Genomic DNA, 17,545 nt, shown 5'->3' with positions numbered 1-17,545 from the left:
CTAAAGTTTCTGGATCAGATCTGGCTCTTGCTCTGCTGGTTTGAAGCATGATGATTTCCTTTGTAATTGCCTTCACTTGAGCATTTGTATATATACCCATACTCCAAAAAGTACATATTAGAAAACATTAAGTACAAAAATGAATGGCTTAGAGAACAATAAAGCCCCTGTGCTTAGTGAACTGGGTAAATGAAAAGGATTAGATATCACACTTCTATAGCGAGTAATAACTCGCCAGTTATACAGAAACTTCTAAACAAAGCCATGCAAGCACCTCCACAGGATATTTTATTGAAAAGACTGATTTTTATTTTTTTTTTTTTTTTTTGCGTGTGTGTGTGTTTGGTCAATCAAAATCCCACCAAAAACCCAAAAGAAACAGCAACCCATATCAAATTTCCATGAGCACAAAAACACTGCCTATGCTTAAACATGTACTAAACAGTTATCACTATCGATTAGATTATGAAAACGCCTGAACATCTGTAATAATTGTTCATTAATTAGTATTTGTATTATCCAATTCATTATCACTAACACCCAGAAGAACCTTTCGCCACTGTGTAACTTTCACAACTGGCAATAAATAAATTAGTCATGTTACTTACAAAGAATACATTGTATACAGTGTTTCTTTACAGGACTTGTTTTACTCAAAGTAGTTATTGTTTAACATTTATGTTTCAGACTAAAAGTACCCTGAAGAATGTGAGAAAAAGATCCAGACTTCAAGTCACAGAGCTGTACTTTGGGGCTTTTGGTACCAACTGTAACAAGAAAAACAAAGAAAGACATCTAAAAAAATAAAACAACCCAGCATTTGAGAAAACAATAAAAAAATCTTAACAAGAAAGAAAGAGAAGAAAAATGTTAGCTGCATAATAGTTCATTTAGTCAGAGCAATGGGTTCTATTAATGGATTTATATTTTTAGCCCAAGTAAACTTCCTATATAACAGACAACTTAAAAACTGGGGGTAAACAGGACAGTACTTAAGAAACTTAAACATTAAAAAAAAACAAACACAACTTTTTTTTTCTAAACATAGCTCAACTGTGGACATGCAAGCAACATGCACAGAGCTCATTTACACTGTTTACTATGTTTGGCTCTAATAACATTCAAATGCTAACTTATGTAATGAAAAGTAATCTAATTATAGCTAGGAATTTTTATCTGATGCATTATTTCAGAAGAACCAACGTGATACTTTCATAAACACCTAACTAGCCAATAATATTTTATCAAGGAACAAAGACAGGGGAGAGGAAAAAACCCTACTGAATATTACACCTGCTTATACTTTAAGACCAAAATACATACAGCATTTCTTGAAAACACATACATACCTGCTACTAAACAATGATTTGTAGCAACTGGAGACATGTGATGGCTATAAACTGTTCCTTTAAAGTGAAAGGCATCTGCAGACTTATAGCAAGTTTAATTTAATCACAGCACAAGTTATCAGAATTAAAATTCTCATTGTTAAGAGCTTTTCAAGTAACAGCTACAAGTAAGATCAATACAAGTATTACTTTTTACATACTAACAATAACTCTCCTGGTTAGAAACCATGTCACACAAGCATTGCAAAGTAAGTATGTTTCCAAGATTAGAACAACTAGGCTGGAGCTCTGAGGTGACTCGAAGGACCAAGAAAACTGGCTATTCAGAGGCATAAATTAAAACTATTAAAAAAAAGTTAGCAAGAAAAAAAACAACCACCAGCAAATGGGAATGTTATGATATGGAGACAGAAGGCAAGAGGAGGAAAGCACTTAATCTAAATTTAGAAGTCTCTTGTCATTCACAAACATCACACTATCTTCAATTCCTAAAAAAAAAACAACCAAACAAACCCAGCAAAACCCCAATCAAACAAAACCCCGACCCCCAACAAAAGAACAAACAAAAAAGAATCAAAAAAAAACCCAAACCACCCAAACCAACAAAACTGAAACAAAAATCCACAAAAAGACCACCACAGAAAATTATTTAACATTGTGAATGTTAAAATTACAGGAACATTGTATTTGCATTAATAATCAGTACAATTACTTTCAGGAACAATTGCTTTTGTTGTCCCATTCTAAAATAAAGTGTATTTGAAAAAAAAACTTAAAACTGACTTTTCTGTGTTTTCAAATACAACATTTGGTGGCACAACAGGTCAATCAGTCTTCACACGCTCACTGCCCTTTAAGTGATGCCCACAGAGCTACCTGGGAAGTAAACTGATCTTTTGAGTTATGAAAAGATTTAGTAACTGCAAATATGGCTTCACATCTAACAAAAAGAGGTCAAAATTTATTCTCTATTGTGTCCCTGCAATGATAACAATGATGACAGACCTGTATCCACAGTTCTAAAAATTCACTAGTTTTCAGCCTCTGGATACCTGGTCCTGTTGAGCTCTGGGAGAACTGCATTTGCGGAATGAATAATACGTATATAAACAAGCCTGTAACTTGTAGAAATTCTCTTACTTTTAAAGTATTTGTATCCCATATTTTCAAGGTTTTATCAAACGAGCTGGATGTAAACATGCCAGTGTCATGAGGATACCACTGGACTGTCTCCACACTGAATTTATGTACATCAGGATGGCTCCTAAGATCAAGGAAAAGATTCCAATTGGTTAGTGTCTTGATAATAAACTTAGAATTGTCTTGATATTGGATGACAAGTTGAAAACATAGCTTAAACTTCTTTAACAAAATTTTGTACTGGAGTATTAAAGAACTAGCTGTTTCAGTGCCTCAATTTTCTATCAACCAATGTTAATTACTTCCAAGAGCCTTTGTTTCAAGGAACTACAGATTATTTACCTTTTTAACCATGCTGTTGTGGGTTAACTGTAGGCAGCTAAGCACCACCACAGCAGCTTGCTCACACCCCACACACAATGGGATGAGGGACAGAATACAAATGGCAAAGGTGAGAAAACTTGGTTGAGATACAGACATTTTAATATGTAAAAGTAAACAAAACAATAAATTAAAAAAAAAATAAAATAAGGGCAAGCAGTGCAAAAGCAATCCCTCCCTTAAGACCCAGAACCTGAGAAAAGACAGCCCCTTAAAAACTTCCCCCCCCCCCCTCAATTTTGTTGCTGCACATTACGTTGCATGGTATCGAACATCAATATCCCTTTGATCAATTCAGGTCAGCTGTATTCCCTCCTAGCCTTTTGTCCACTCCTACCCTGCTTGCTAAGGGAGCACAGTGAGGAACAGACTCTGTGTGACACTGCACAAGCACTGTTCAGCAATAGCTAAAACAGCATGTTAGCAAGATCAGTCACAAATCCAAACCACAGCACCACACAAGCTAGTATGATGAAACTGAACTCCATTCCAGCCAGATGCAATACACTTGTGAAAATAGCTGGCTCCATCTACAGCTCAGAAGGGCTCAGATTTCTTCACCTCAGCTATCTTTGCATTGCTCTCTCAGGTGTCCTGGTCTCCAAAGTAATAACTATTGCAGGGCTACCACTGTGTAAACACAGATGCAGATCTTCTGTACAGATCTGGCACTACACCTAAGCTACTAAACTTTCCTGCTCACTTGGGTTGCTAGAAAGCACAGAAGATATCTTTAAATAGTTTGCCATAAGCCAGCACTGAAGACATCAAGTGGGAACTATTGAGCAACTGTTGAGCTCTCCTTAGTAACTCCCGCATCACTTATCTGAGGCATACCTGACAGCAGCCTGTTACTTTGTCATAGTGCCAAAAATGAACAGATCTTAGGCACTTATGCTACAGGTGGACCAAGGTAAAAATCTTCGTGACCTGCAGCACCAGGAAATCACTCCTGACTCAGAGCAAACTTACTCTTGCAGAGGCTTTTGTACGCACTATGCAGAAGAATTAAAAAAAAAAAACAACCCTAAACTCATGGAACTAATTATCCTGGTATTAAGAGTACAGGTGCACAACACTGGACTGTGCCCAGCACTAAGTGAAAGCAATTATTTCTTCCATAATCCAGAGGGTTTAGGAATGAACTAAAATATTCTTGAGAAGCTCTGCAGGAATAGTCTTTGATCTGGCTAGGCTTAGTAACAGCTACATGTCACTCGACCCAACTTCATCTCTCAGGGCTGCATTTTATACCCATTTTCTCCCATTACACAGAATATCCCAAACTTTTCTACCAAAGTACATAATTAATTCTATGGATAGTAAGGTCACTGCCATTCATTCCTCTTTGAAGGCTTTTCACTAGAAGAGACTACCTTACAGACAAGCATCAGCTGTGTATTACTTAGAAGCTAGTACTGTTCAGTTACTCTCAAATGTCACTTCTTGTCACAGAACACCATGGATCCGATAAAAACATGTAAAGCTCTGTGTGCTGACTCCAAGTGGAACAAGGAAAGGTCTTGGTTTTGCAATAGTGGCCCTACATTCTAGAGAGAAACTCTGGCTAAATCACAGCTGGACATCAGGATGCACTAAACTCAGCAGGCCCAGTTCAAGGTCTATACATAAAGAGCTTCAAAGGGCCTCTACTTTTCCTGTAAGGAACTTTGGGACCACAGTTGCATTGTGATATTGTAAACTTGGAATACGGGTTAACTTTAGTAACATGACATTATCATATGCTTCAAAGATAGGAGCCAGACAGTCAGATGGGAAGCATTTCTTATTGGCAACTACAAATTCATTTAAAATGTCAGGAACTCTGTACAAATAATATTCCAATATCTGAAGCTGTATCTGTAGCTAATTAGCTACACTAAGTATTTAAAATGTACTAGAAAGCTACATGAAAACTGAAAACAAATAATTGAGGTTAAAAAAACCTACTATAGTCACTTTATGCACAAATGATAGCAAAATAAGCCTATCATTACTGTGTCACACAGAATCAGATTCTACTAGTGTGATTTATGCCTCTACTCAATTGATAAGGAACAAACTTGTCTAGATGCATCTTAATACTTACAAAAGAAACAGACTACCAACTGTGCTCATAAATAGAATTTTCAAGTAAGGAATATTTCTACTGACCCAACTGAAGTTAATGATAGTGTCATTTTAGCATGGATTTGCCAGTTTCCATGCTGTCTTCTCACCATGTATTTCTTCAGTTTGCTGTATCTGTTTCAGAATTCATCTCTATTTTGAGATTTGGGTATGTATAGTTATTACTTGTTCTTAATTACAGTTTTAATTAATTTTGTTCAAGAAATCCCAGCCATTGAACTCTTACCAAATGCAGCTGACTTGCAGTAAATTCTGTTCCTATTCACTGGTTTTGATGCATGTTCTAGTACCCTTTCTCGTTCTTACCGCCCGAGATATCATTTAGGCCTTTTACTTTTACAAATCTGTTCTACTCTTGTCAGTCTTACGCATAAAGCTCTTAGACCACAAGTAATTTGAAGACTACAAAAAAATAAGGGAAAACGTAGCTACTAATCTTTTGCACAGTAGGACATATTTAGTGAATCTCAGATAAAGCCCTCACCCACTAGATAACTTTGCTATCTAAAAACAAGGAAAAAAGCTTTTCCTAGAAGACTTAATGATCACAACAGAGAAAGCTATACTGCCTGCAGTGAAACCCAGACAAGTCAATAAAGGTTTGAGTCTTTGTATAGATTACATAAAGTACGGTAGTACCCTGTTCTTCAGAAATGTCTCATTTTTGTCAGTAATGCATCTGTCTTTCATGGAATCATAGAATAGTTAGGGTTGGAAAGGACCTTAAGATCATCTAGTTCCAACCCCCTGCCATGGGCAGGGACATCTCACACTAAACCATGTCACCCAAGGCTTTGTCCAATCTGGCCTTGAACACTACCAGGGATGCAGCATTCACAACTTCCCTGGGCAGCCTGTTCCAGTGCCTCATCACTCACATCAAACATGTCTTTGTCAAACATGTTCTTAAGAAGTCCTGTATTAATTGTCTTTGCATCTGGTGAACCTAAAATAGCTATTAGTAAAGCTGGAGCAGGCAGATGGGAAATAAAACAACTACAAATCTGTATTAGATTTTTTTTCCTACCAGATGAACAAGATTATGAAAATAAAATTTTCCTTTTGCTTAAACATGTATTTATTCAAAGAGACACGTGCCATATATTCTTGGGGGATGCAAAGAATATTTCTACAAGACGCAGTCATTGTACGGATATTGCAACTGTCAGGCAAATAAAGAAAAAACAATTATTCCTGCTACTTAGTAAATCACATAAATCCATACAAAGTTTTGCCTTCTTTTTGCATGCCAAAACACACAATGCATCCTGCTAGCCTTCACAATTTCTGGCACTATTTTCTACTAGTCTTTTATCCTAGAAATATCTTTCTAGTCTTTTATCCTAGAAATAAGAACACACATTAATTTGTCACACAACAGATGTTACACTGCAAAATTCTAATAGAACTTTTGAGTACTTACCTTCCCACAGAACAAAGTGCTTTACATGTGTAACTTTTTTCTCTGGTCAAGTTTTCAAGGTCGTAAAGCACAATAACACCATCTGACCCACCAGATAACATGCTGAAAGAGTTAACAAAGCACATAAGCTACAACACTCAATATATTCAATATGATTGAGTGTTCAACAAGAAAATAAATCCATAGTACCAACACAGTGAAGTACTCATATACATTTTTACCAACTAAAATATATACTTACTATCTTCCCTCAACAGGCTCAATATCAAGGGTGTTGATACCACTCCCATGTATTCTTTCCACATCTCTATCTTTATTTAATTCCAAACTTAGAACCCTTAAAACAAAACAAAACAAAACCCAATAAAAATCCCAAAACAGAACTATGAAGAAGCATGAACAAGACTAGCACAGAATTTCAAAATGTTCCTATGTGCTCTGAACAGTTTAAACCACAGTTTCCTACTTCCTCAATGCACTTAACCCATCCCTGTTATTTTTTCCAAAACTAGACAACAGATGCAATACAGGGCTGGAATTAAGTCCTGTGAACTTGTAAGGAAAAAAAAAATATATATACTTTGTTGAAGGTAAGAGAGAAAAACGTAGAATCGGCTCAAAGAAATAGTAAAACTGCATCTGGGGATCAAGATATAAAACAAAAAAACGGACGTAATTTGCAAACAGTGAGCAAAAGCAGCATTAAGTAGCAGTTGTTTTAGATGTAACAAATATTAGTTCGAAGCTTCCGGATGTACCATCCTTCCAAGCTTCTGCCTACTTGGAACTACGGACATCTAGTGGAGGACAAATTCATTCCTTGGAACTACAGACACCTAGTGGAGGACAGATTCACTCAGCTGAACAAATTACAGTATTTCCTTTAAGGAAACAATGTTTGTATGTTTTCTGTAACATTAAATAAAAAATACACGATCCACACGAAGTTCCCGAGGCAAACTGCAATTAGGATCTTGCACTACTTAGTAGTAGCCTGCATCTATAAATATGCTAATATTATATAATCAAAAAAGAAACAGATTCTGCTTCCTTTAGCCATGCTACCTGATACAATATTAGCCTTACAAGATGACCAGAGCTTCCCACAGCACTATTTTGTAAAAACTGCTATCAACAAAAGTGTAACCAAGTAGATAATTGAGAAGCTGTAAAGCCAAGTGCCCTTACTTTGCTTCAGCTGCAAAAATCATGATGCAAGAAACATAGGCTGTTACAGGCAGACCCCCAATAGCAAGTCTGAAGGCATGCTTCAAAAGCAGTGAGTCATTTAAACTCCTTCAAAATAAGTTAAATGTAAGTATGCAAGAATTCACCTAGAACAAGAATTTTGACGTATACAAGATACCTAGTTTAAAGCTTTTGAGGTCAAGACTGAATTTTAATGAAGCAATAAATCCCCCAAAGGAAATGTTTTAAAACAAATTACTTTAAAATTAAGTTATAAATACAATCTACTGAAGACTACAAATTCTTTTTAAAGTCAAAATTAAAACGCTTAGGATGGGGAATGTTAGGTAGACAGCTGTCTAGATAATATAAAACCTTCCCACTATGCTTCTTTTCTTAACAATGAACGCTATGAGTGCTTAGAGCACAGAAATGAAGTAAAATCGTGTTGCCAAAATGCACATAGAAATAAGTTTTCTGAATCGCCAAAGGTAATCTCAATTTTTTAGAACCTTTTTACAATGACAAAGCCCCAAAAGCTGCAAATGAGCAACACAAATCCTTCCTGCTGCTGGAGCTGTGTGAGTGACTGAACTGAGACTTGCTTTATCTCGAAATACAGGTACAAAACTGATTCTCTGATAATGAACAATTACCACATTATAATCTTTAGCAGGAATATTAGTAAGCGTCTCCATGCAATCACCACTTTCCACAAAAGCTCCTGGGAACCTAGAAAAAAAACCCTTCTGCAACCTGCCAACATGCCAAGTTTGGGAAGAGGAAAGACAAACTGTAGGGGCACAAGCATCACATCCACCTTGTTTTTCACAAAGCAAAGCATAGCTACACACACATTAAAACTCCTGGCGAAACTGTTACGGTAGCAACAGACGAGGGTATAGCTCCTTGCCCTGCCCCTACTCAGACCACCCCACGGCTGCTGACCCCCACAGCTGAAAACCCCGCGGAACGCTCCGAGAAAAGGCACCGCGGACATAGGGCAGCCTTTGCTGAGGCCTGCGGAGGCTGCCGGCTCCCCTTGCTCGGGGCACTCAGCGGGGCGGGGCGGGGCAGGGCAAAGCTCCGCTCTCGGAGAGAGCCCCTTCTCAGGCCTGCCTAGCACAGCTTGGGTCGGGGACGGCTTCCGAAGAGACAGCGCCCGGAGCTGCCGCTGCCACCGCCTCCGGGGCCTCCTCGCGCACGCAGCCCCACCCACCCCTAGCTCCCCACCGGTCCCCGCTACCTCCGGGTAGCCTCGGCCCGGCGCAGCCGCAATGGATCGTCGAGCCCGGCCTGACGAGCCCAAATTAACCCCAACATGGCGGAACCGTGAAGCCACTCCTCTCTGCTCAGCCATTTTGGGCCAGGGGTGGCCGACCTCCACCAATGGTGAGCGGTGTTGCTGGCATGTCTGCTACAGATGGGCGGAGTCAGGCTGTGTGCTCGACCGGGCAGGTCAGGGCACGGGACGGCGCGCGCGTGTGACGCGACCCGTCGGGGGCGGGGCTTGAGAGGCAGCGGCGGGTAGTCGGTTGTGGCGGCGACCTTGCGTGCCGCGCGGTAAGCCCTGCTCCGGCGGGATGAGCTGGTCTTGGCAAGCGCTGCGCGCACTGCGCCTGCGGCTCTTCGGGCCCGACAAGGAGCTGGTGGGCACCGACCAGTTCGGCAACAAGTACTACCGGGTGCCTAAGCACGAGACTCGCCCAGGTACGCGTGGGGGCCGGGAGGCGGGAGGACCGCGGTCGGGGACCGCCGGGCCTGTGATGGTGGTGGCTGCTGGTGGCTGGGGTTAGGGTTGCGCGGAGACCCTCCGATCTGCCGGCGGACCGCCGTGCTTCGCGGTCGGTAGCCGTGCCGCTGCCGTTTGCAGTTGGGTAGGTCTCCTGTAAGTGAGGGAACGAGGGAAGGGGACCGGCGGTAGGCCCATCCCGTGCGGCTCGCTTCTGGATAAGTGTTCGGGATCAGTGGGCTGATGCTCTAAGGCAAGAAGAAGCCTAAAGCAAGTTATTGAGAAATTTTGGAGCATAGCCATCACCCTGTAGTAGGTAGGTAGGCAGCAATAAACAGATTGACTCATCTTAGAATCGTAGAATCATAGAATAGTTAGGGTTGGAAAGGACCTTAAGATCATCTAGTTCCAACCCCCCTGCCTTGATGATTCAGAGCACTTCTGCATATGTTTTTATTAACTCCTGTGTGTATGTTCACTGCATTCCAAGGAGAAATAGTTTTTTATGTTTCTGCATGTGTTCCAGGAGCCTGGGTGCTCTCATAGCATGTCCTCACATCATTCTCTGAAGATACTATGCTTCCACTGCATAGCTATGTGTAATTTAGTGAAGGCGGTTTCCCTGAGGATGTCTCAGTGCCCATGCTTTAATATTTCATAGTCCTGTTTCCTCTCCCTGCACAGATTTGTTTATCTGTTTGCTGTTCTCCATGTTTTATATGGCTCCAGCAACTAGAGCACAATTGTATTCTTGTGCAGAAAGTCTGAGACTTAAGTCACTACACTTCCTAAAGGGAAGGGAGGGAAGGAAGGGGCGCAAACCTTCCCTTCAGAGCAGTTCTGCTGACCAGTTTTTCTGTGAAACTTCATGAACAACTGACAGTGACTTAGAGCAGGTCTGCTGAAATAGCCATCTGAGAAGAACATGTGAAAACCCTTTATGTCAGCAGTGTGTTTTTCCTCTGGGTTAATCATAGACTCGTAGAATACTTTGTGTTGGAAGGGACCCTGAAGCTCATCCAGTTGCAACCCTCTGCCGTGGGCAGGGACACCTTTCACTAGACCAGGTTGCTCAAAGCCCCGTCCAGCCTGGCCTTGAACACTGCCAGGGATGGGGCAGCCACGGCTTCTCTGGGCAACCTGTACCAGTGCCTCAGCGCCCTCAGAAAAATTATTTCTTCTGAATATGTAATCTAAATCTATCCTCTCCCAGTTTAAAGCCATTCCGCCTTGTCCTGTCACTACATGCCTCTATAAAAAGTCCCTCTGCAGAATACAACAGTGTAACACTTACAGGCTTTCTGTGTCTTACTTTCAGCTGTTGGTCTTCTCTCTGTTGGGGTTCATGGTGACTCTGAGGGGCATATAAAAGTTCTTGTCTTTTAGCGTACAAGAAGCAGTAACAACTACAGTCAGATTTCTCGTGTGTGATTACTGCAGTTCCAGTCCTTAATTACCAATAAAAATGCCTTGTTTTAGCAGAAATAGTGGTAGACTTTTTCTTGATAGCTGAATTTATGCTGCCATGCCTTTTACAGTGGAAGCTCTCTCTTGAAACTTTAAGGCTGATCTCTCTGTATTTAGGACTTAAGTACGCGGTAGTTGTAGTGTCAGTAAGAGGGCAGGGGAGGTGGGACATTGAACTCACCAGGAGATTAACAGGCTTTTAAAATTAGTAACCAATTGCAGTAGTTGTATCTAAAAGCAGACATCGTAGTAGCCTTTATGTTTCCCGGTTTTTGCTAAGGTGAACTGTAGGAGGTGAAGTTGCACTGATTTTGCTTTGAGAGGGCTGGTTGTTAAATCCTCTGCAACTACAACTATGGCTGAAGTCTGTGAGACCCGCACTGCTGTAAATCTTAAGGCTTTTGCACATTAACTTTATTTTAGTGATACAGATGATACAATGCAGGTCAATGGTATTATCGGTACTCCTCTGTTATTGGATTTTCCTCTCATTCTCCCATTTGTCTTTGCCTTGGCCTGATGAAGATTATGTACCACCAGCTTGTACTGATGCAATGTTTTACTGCCACCATAAGGGAGAGATCTCTTCCCTCTATTGTTTTTCTCACTGCTGCTAACTTTTCACTATTATTTCTTTGATCCTTCTGTAGAAAACTTTAATAGAGCAATGGATTAAAATAATTTGATGAAATTGCAAGCTAGAACTGGCATAGAAGTGGGAATGAGTAGGATGAGCTGTTAGATAGAGTAAGATAATACAAGATACCTTGAAACAAATGGGAGAGCTAGAACTTTGTCCTGGACAAAGTTAGAGTCGCTAATACTTCCTAACCACATTTGCCTCAATTTTTCTTTGCCTTCTAATAGTTTGCTATAAAGCTTTTCAATTCATCTGTCAGTCAAATGCATATTATCTGGGAAAAATAATGTATTTAAAAAATATTAAAAAGCAGAGTAAGAAAAAGTAAAATACAAACCCTAGCAAATGGCTAATGTTTATTCACTCCTCCAGTGCTTCTGTCTTTGGAATGAAAATAAGGTAAGGATTCTTATAGTTTAGATTTATAAATGGAAATTTGAGATACTCAAAAAATTACCACATTTTCCACAAATGTATTCATTCACGGTTAGTTAATTCTTCCTTATTGTTCTTTTTATTTAGAGGACAGGATAGTGTGTATCAAAAATACTACTACTAGAATTCTGGGTGAATATACTACTTTTGAAAGTCCCGTTTTCTGTTTAATTTACTGATGTATATTTAACACTGTGCTGCCTGTGGCTCTGGATGATCAAAAAAAACCTAGCTCCTCAGCATCAGCAGAATGAAGGAACTCTCAAAGAAGTAAGAAAGACTTCTCCACACAAAGAAGAAATTGATGGTGAAACTTTTTCATGAAAGTTTGCTTTTTATTCTGTTGATTTGTTCTGTGTTATACTTATTGGTGGAGCTCACTGTTACAATCAAACACACTTGACTGTTGAGATGTGAGATGTAATACTCATTAAGGAGGGAGGAAAATAAACAGAATTAAAACAGCTTCAGGAAAACAGGCCTCAATTAATCTGGGAAACCAATAGAAGAGATCCTGTGAATGGCTAAGAAGAATAACTGAAAAGCTATACAGCACAGTTCATACCTGTACCTCCTCCAACTTTTAAAGGCACAAATAAAAATTGCCCTAATGTGGATGAAGGCTAAGAAGTATAACAATAAATTGACCTAGCTAAATCATGAGGTTTTAGTGACCTCAAAAGTAAAAAATCCCTCCATGAATCAGATTAACTGATAGGTGCTGGAAAAGTAAGAGGAACAAGCTGTAGCTTGTAAGTATGTTCACAACGTAGTGAGTGAAAACTGATGTGAAATTGTTGGTGTGACAAGATAGGTTCTTACCAAAATTGTTTTCAGTGTGCAGAATACTTTGACGGGTTTAGACCTTTTTGTGTGCAAAATTTAAGACTGTCGATGATGAATTTGCTGTGTGGCTGCAGAGCAGGTTGAAAACTGTTCTTGGAATTGTCAGAAATGTTACCCGGTCAGCTGGAGGGGAGTATCCACCAGCTGTCAGTTGAAGTTCAGAACTTTCAGAACTACTTGAAGTTTTAATTAGTGATTTTGGTGAAGATCAAGACAGTATTTTTATTACATTTGCAGGTCAAACTGTGCAGGAGGAAACTGAGAGTAGCTGTGAAGGTCTTACGGGAAGTCAACTGTCATATAATTCAACTGGGGGATCAGCTGGCATCAAGCCATGCTTATTTCTAAACAAAGGGCACATGATTCGGTGGCATGTAATTCAGTAGTACAGCGTGTATCATATTAGTGCTGCTATTTCTGTGTTTGCTTAATTTAGATACCCATTTTCTCTGTTTCCATCTTACATATCATTATTTACTTTCCTTGAGGGAAAAAAACCCTTCCTTATGAAGGGGTATCTTCCTTAAGATACAGTCTTACCTGCCTGCTGTGACAGTGCCTTTGCCTTGCTACTTTGGGTTACTGGGACGCAGGGGATTCTATATCCGTTAAATTTTGCCACCCACAGGTGACTCACGTCCACTGTAATGTGTGCTTTTACTTATGTACATGTCGATCAATCCTTGTGGTGTCACTAGAGAGAAGATACTAGGTTTGGTCTATTCGAGGGCAGGGAGGTGTGCTAGTGCTTTCACAGGTTTGTATTACCTTGTGGCTAAGGATATGTCAGTTTTTTCTGTTGCTAGGACAGTGATTATAGATGATTATATGTATAAAAGACTGTGTAAAAGACCAGTGCAGGATGCAGACAGCACTGGAAAAAAATTCTTTGTAGAGGCAGCCTTGTAGAGACCTTGCAGAGAGCTCTTGTGTGTGGGTTCCATGGTGTATGCACCATGATTTTCTGTTCTCTGGATTTGGAGAGGACTGAGTAGCTCTAGCACAGTGCCAGGCCCAACATGCTTCATCCTTTTGTACTGTACTTGATCAAATAAGCTCATGCAGAGCAGACAGCTGTTGCTTACCTTTTTATGTTTTAGACGTGGTAGGTCTATCAGGACCAAGCTGGGCTTTGTTTCAGACCAGTGGGGAGATACCCCCTTCAGCTAGAGGTGAGAATGGATGGAGTGTGTAGTACATGTTCCTTCTTGTGCTTCAAGCAAAAGCTGGCTGACAACTTCCTTTTGGCTTTCCCTGGCCCTTGGCAGAAGTTTAGAATAGAATTACATGAAGCCCATGATGCAAAGAATTTGTATTTAGTTTCTTTCAGTTGTGAACTCAGTCCAGAGTCCGGGACGCTTGGACCCCTGGAGCTTTGTCTGCATGAGTAAGGAGTAGTAGGAGCTGATCAGTGGATACAAGAGGTTGATGTTGAGTTTCTTTACACCTCCATCATGTGATTCGAAGAGTTTATTTCAGATTAAATTTAGTCTGTTTACCAAGACTGGACTTCCACAATATATGTAATTTGAGGAGCTCAGAAAGGTAAAGTAGGTAGATGCCACAGGTGTGGCTTTCACATTGTCTTGGCACCTAACATCTTGTTGATTTTTGAAATGTTTTTAAGTGAGGATTTCTTCTTGGGGTAGTGGGGGAGAAAAGCTGTGTACACAGAAACTACTTTGAGATCCAGATCAGCAGGTGGTAAATAGAGGCAGCACAGGATTGACTACAAAACCACACTTGCTTTGAATCTATTTGCTGCTATAGACATAGTCTCACAAATATCGTAAACTGTGGGATGTCCAGGTCAAACTCAAGGTGTAGCAACTGTATCCTGAGACCACTTTTACCTGTCTGTAGTCACAGGAAAGTTATCTTGCATTCCTGATTTTGACTCTCTAGCTAATTAGGTTGTTGGAAGAGCTGGCTACTTGAATGCATTTCACTGTGGTGTAGGGAGTCATTGTGAAGATGTAAGCAGCAGTACCAGCTGTCAGTAACATGCAAAGGTGCTGATTTTAACAGGTGTTTTGCCTTTAAAAAGGTCTAATAAGGAATGGCAGAAAGATATGAGCTTGCAAAGTTTTCATAGTTCTCCTGGGTGAATATAGAAAGGTTTGGCAGTTTGGAGTAAAAGGGAAGGGAAATGTAAAACTGAGCTGTTTGAGTCTGGTTGTGTTAATTTTCTTGAAAGAGAGAAAGTGAACATTGAAAGTCCTTAGACTGTAAGAATAAAAAGTTGTTAAATTCAGTAAAGAAGATAATTGCTAGAAATAGAAAAGGGGTTAGGGAAAATTTGAGTGTTAATACAGAGGGGAAACACCCTGAAAAAGAAACCGTTCTGCCCATACATTTATGAAAGAATTCAGAATTAGAGTAGTTAATTTTCTGAAAACATGGAACTTCAGACATGGTGGGACTGAAGGTACATTGTTTAGTGTTTATCAGGGATTTTTATTTTTTATTTATAAGTGGGAAGAAACTGTCATCTTCAAAGTCAAGCCAAACCTTTGGCAATATGGTGAGGTAGGCTCGTTTTGAAGAAAAGATGACTCTGTGTTTAATGACATTCTGCAAGTGGTATTTTTTTTTTACAAGATAACCTTAAAGTGATGACAGTGCTTAAATGGTACAACTACACCATACATGTCATGAGACAAACATCCAGCATAACTCATTAACTCTGAGATGACTCTTCAGTTGCCAGTCCTGAAAATGGATGTGAAGGAAGGTGGGAATAGACAGTGGGGTAGTAGTGATTGATGACTCATTTAAAGATCTCAGGCAAGTATTTTGCTAAACAGGCTAGCTTTATCAGTGTAGTGCATTTATTTTTGTTATTGTGTAACATACTGTCAGGGCATTGCCATATCTTTGCTATGTGATTAATTGTTCTTGCTACAGAACATGGAGTGATACTGAAAATGTTCTTTTTTTTTTTTTAATTACAATGCAGGTTTCTCTAACAGTTTGTACATTTATGACAACCAAATATATCCTACAGGAAGTAGCTGATTCCATTTTCCATTGAAAATAATTTATAAGGACTCTGAATAACCAATTTATTAAACATTGCAGGAAGATAAGCACTAAATATTTAAGATCTGGTATATATTTCTCATATTTTCTAAAGGCTGATAAATGAGCAGCTTAAACTTTTTCAGTATCTTCATTTGTCCTCTCTATTATAATGATTCAGAGTTGAAATGAGTTCTCTCTCTAAAATGCCAGTATCTGCAAGTTTTTATAGGAACAGTAGATCAGCAACAAGGGTTGTTTCTTTTTAAAATAGTGTATTGATGCTAAAAACATGGCTCAAGTGTTATGTTCCCTTTGGGGAAACAACAGATTCAGGTTTGACTTGATTTGGAGCTGCAGCTTACCAGCCGGAGCTGAAAAAGCCCAAAGCATTCTGTATTCCATAGGTTGTTTTTTTTTATGATGCCTAAACTCTGTATTAGGGGGCATGCATGGCCTGAACCTGTGGTGATAGAAGCTTTATGAAGGAGGCTGGCAAGCTAAACAATTTCTCCATATTCTCAGAAATGCCATCAGAAATTACCAAGTTTCAGCTGTAAATTTTGTTGCTAATAATTGAGTGCTGGCACTGATTTGTGAGGGGAACCTTTTGTTCATGTCAAATGCCCACTCAGTTTGCATAAAAGCCCTGTGGCCTGTGAACTCTTTTCTCAACAAACCAGAATTGCGCAAGTAAGAAAGAATCTGTGTAAGGAAAAGATACTAAGTATTCAGGTGTATGAAACATGTGGGATGTCCTAAATTTTATTGAATACAGACTTGAACAGAAATATACACATATTTTATGAACATTGGAAAAAATTTCAGTTTTGATAAGAATAAAGGAATTCTCTGTGATTGTTTTTGTAGCTGCTTCTTTTCTGTTTTAGATAGTGGCCTGTTGCCTCCTGTGATCAGAAGTGTAGATTAGAATTGCTACTTTTATTCAAAATCTCCTGTACATTTTTATATTGAAAACTAGACCGAAACATTCCGTTAATGCTTTATAGTGAATAGGATAGAGTGGAAGATCTCTCCAAAACGTTATCTTCTGTGTTAGAGCTATTGTTTTCTTTTGATTTCAAATGTTACTTTCTCACTAACAGGAATGAAGTGTGAGGAAGGGCAGAGACTGATTCTGATGGTATGAAGCATTCATAAACTGATGGTCAAGTGTTGCAGATAACTGTACAGAATGTTGCTGAACATAAAACTTGGATTTTCAAGTGTTGGTGGAAAGCTAATAAACTCATTTTGGTTTTACATGTCTAGTGTTAAGATAATAATGAAACACAGAATTTGAGTTTTGATTAATGAATACAAAACCAAATTTTAAGACTTAAATACTTTGGATATGGAAATAAGTGTATTGTGGAAGTGTTGGAGTTTTTCACATACAGTTTTTTTATCCAGATAATTACATGCTCTCGCATCCCAGTAGTAGCTAGTTACAGGTTTGTCCAGATGGCGGCAACGTTGTTCCAGAGAGAGTGGGTAGTGACTGACATGTATGCTGAATGTTCCTTTTGGGTGAGAGAGACTATAGAACAGAGAAACCTAGCTCTAAAGTAATTGTGTGTATCTGTGTTTGTACAGAAATAATACTGCCAGCTTCTAGGATGGTAATTCTTGAATGACAAAGTAGCTTTTCAGTTTTGTTGATACATTATTCAGGCAAGCAATTACACTGTGAAGAGCTCACCGCAGATTATAAAGGTATTAATATTTGAAAAGCAGTGTTTTGGTGCAGTGATATATTTTTTCTTCCAGCTGCCAGAAGTCAACTGACGACA

At 39.4% G+C, this 17,545-nt stretch overlaps 2 protein-coding genes across 6 annotated transcripts in view; one reads left to right on the top strand and one right to left on the bottom strand.

Annotated features, from left to right (window-relative positions):
* The window catches only part of ERCC8 (ERCC excision repair 8, CSA ubiquitin ligase complex subunit), a 28,945-nt gene extending 19,913 nt beyond the window's left edge, over window positions 1-9,032 (bottom strand). Inside the window, exons 1-6 of one of the 5 annotated variants that reach the window (XM_061480128.1) lie at window positions 8,858-9,032; window positions 6,665-6,760; window positions 6,424-6,525; window positions 2,490-2,613; window positions 1,350-1,431; window positions 748-767 (exon numbers count right to left, since the gene is read on the bottom strand). In XM_061480128.1, coding sequence (XP_061336112.1) covers window positions 748-767; window positions 1,350-1,431; window positions 2,490-2,613; window positions 6,424-6,525; window positions 6,665-6,760; window positions 8,858-8,934 — 501 coding nt within the window. In that variant the 5' untranslated portion in view covers window positions 8,935-9,032. Of the gene's footprint in view, window positions 1-698; window positions 768-1,349; window positions 1,432-2,489; window positions 2,614-2,831; window positions 2,996-6,423; window positions 6,526-6,664; window positions 6,761-8,857 lie in introns of those variants that run through there. The other 4 variants (XM_061480127.1, XM_061480130.1, XM_061480131.1 and 1 more) reach the window with 4 other exon arrangements.
* A 118-nt stretch (window positions 9,033-9,150) lies between these two features.
* The window catches only part of NDUFAF2 (NADH:ubiquinone oxidoreductase complex assembly factor 2), a 64,926-nt gene continuing 56,531 nt past the window's right edge, over window positions 9,151-17,545 (top strand). The window contains exon 1 of the mRNA XM_061480125.1: window positions 9,151-9,321. Coding sequence (XP_061336109.1) covers window positions 9,195-9,321 — 127 coding nt within the window. The 5' untranslated portion in view covers window positions 9,151-9,194. The remainder of the gene's footprint in view (window positions 9,322-17,545) is intronic.

The sequence above is a fragment of the Pezoporus flaviventris genome, unplaced genomic scaffold, assembly GCF_033815535.1.
Source record: "Pezoporus flaviventris isolate CSIRO_AGI_PZ_B2104156 unplaced genomic scaffold, CSIRO_AGI_Pfla_v1 ptg000172l, whole genome shotgun sequence".
Lineage (NCBI taxonomy): Eukaryota > Metazoa > Chordata > Aves > Psittaciformes > Psittacidae > Pezoporus > Pezoporus flaviventris.
The sequence above is the reverse complement of the archived record's forward strand: the minus strand, read 5'-3'. Positions and strand labels throughout refer to the sequence as shown.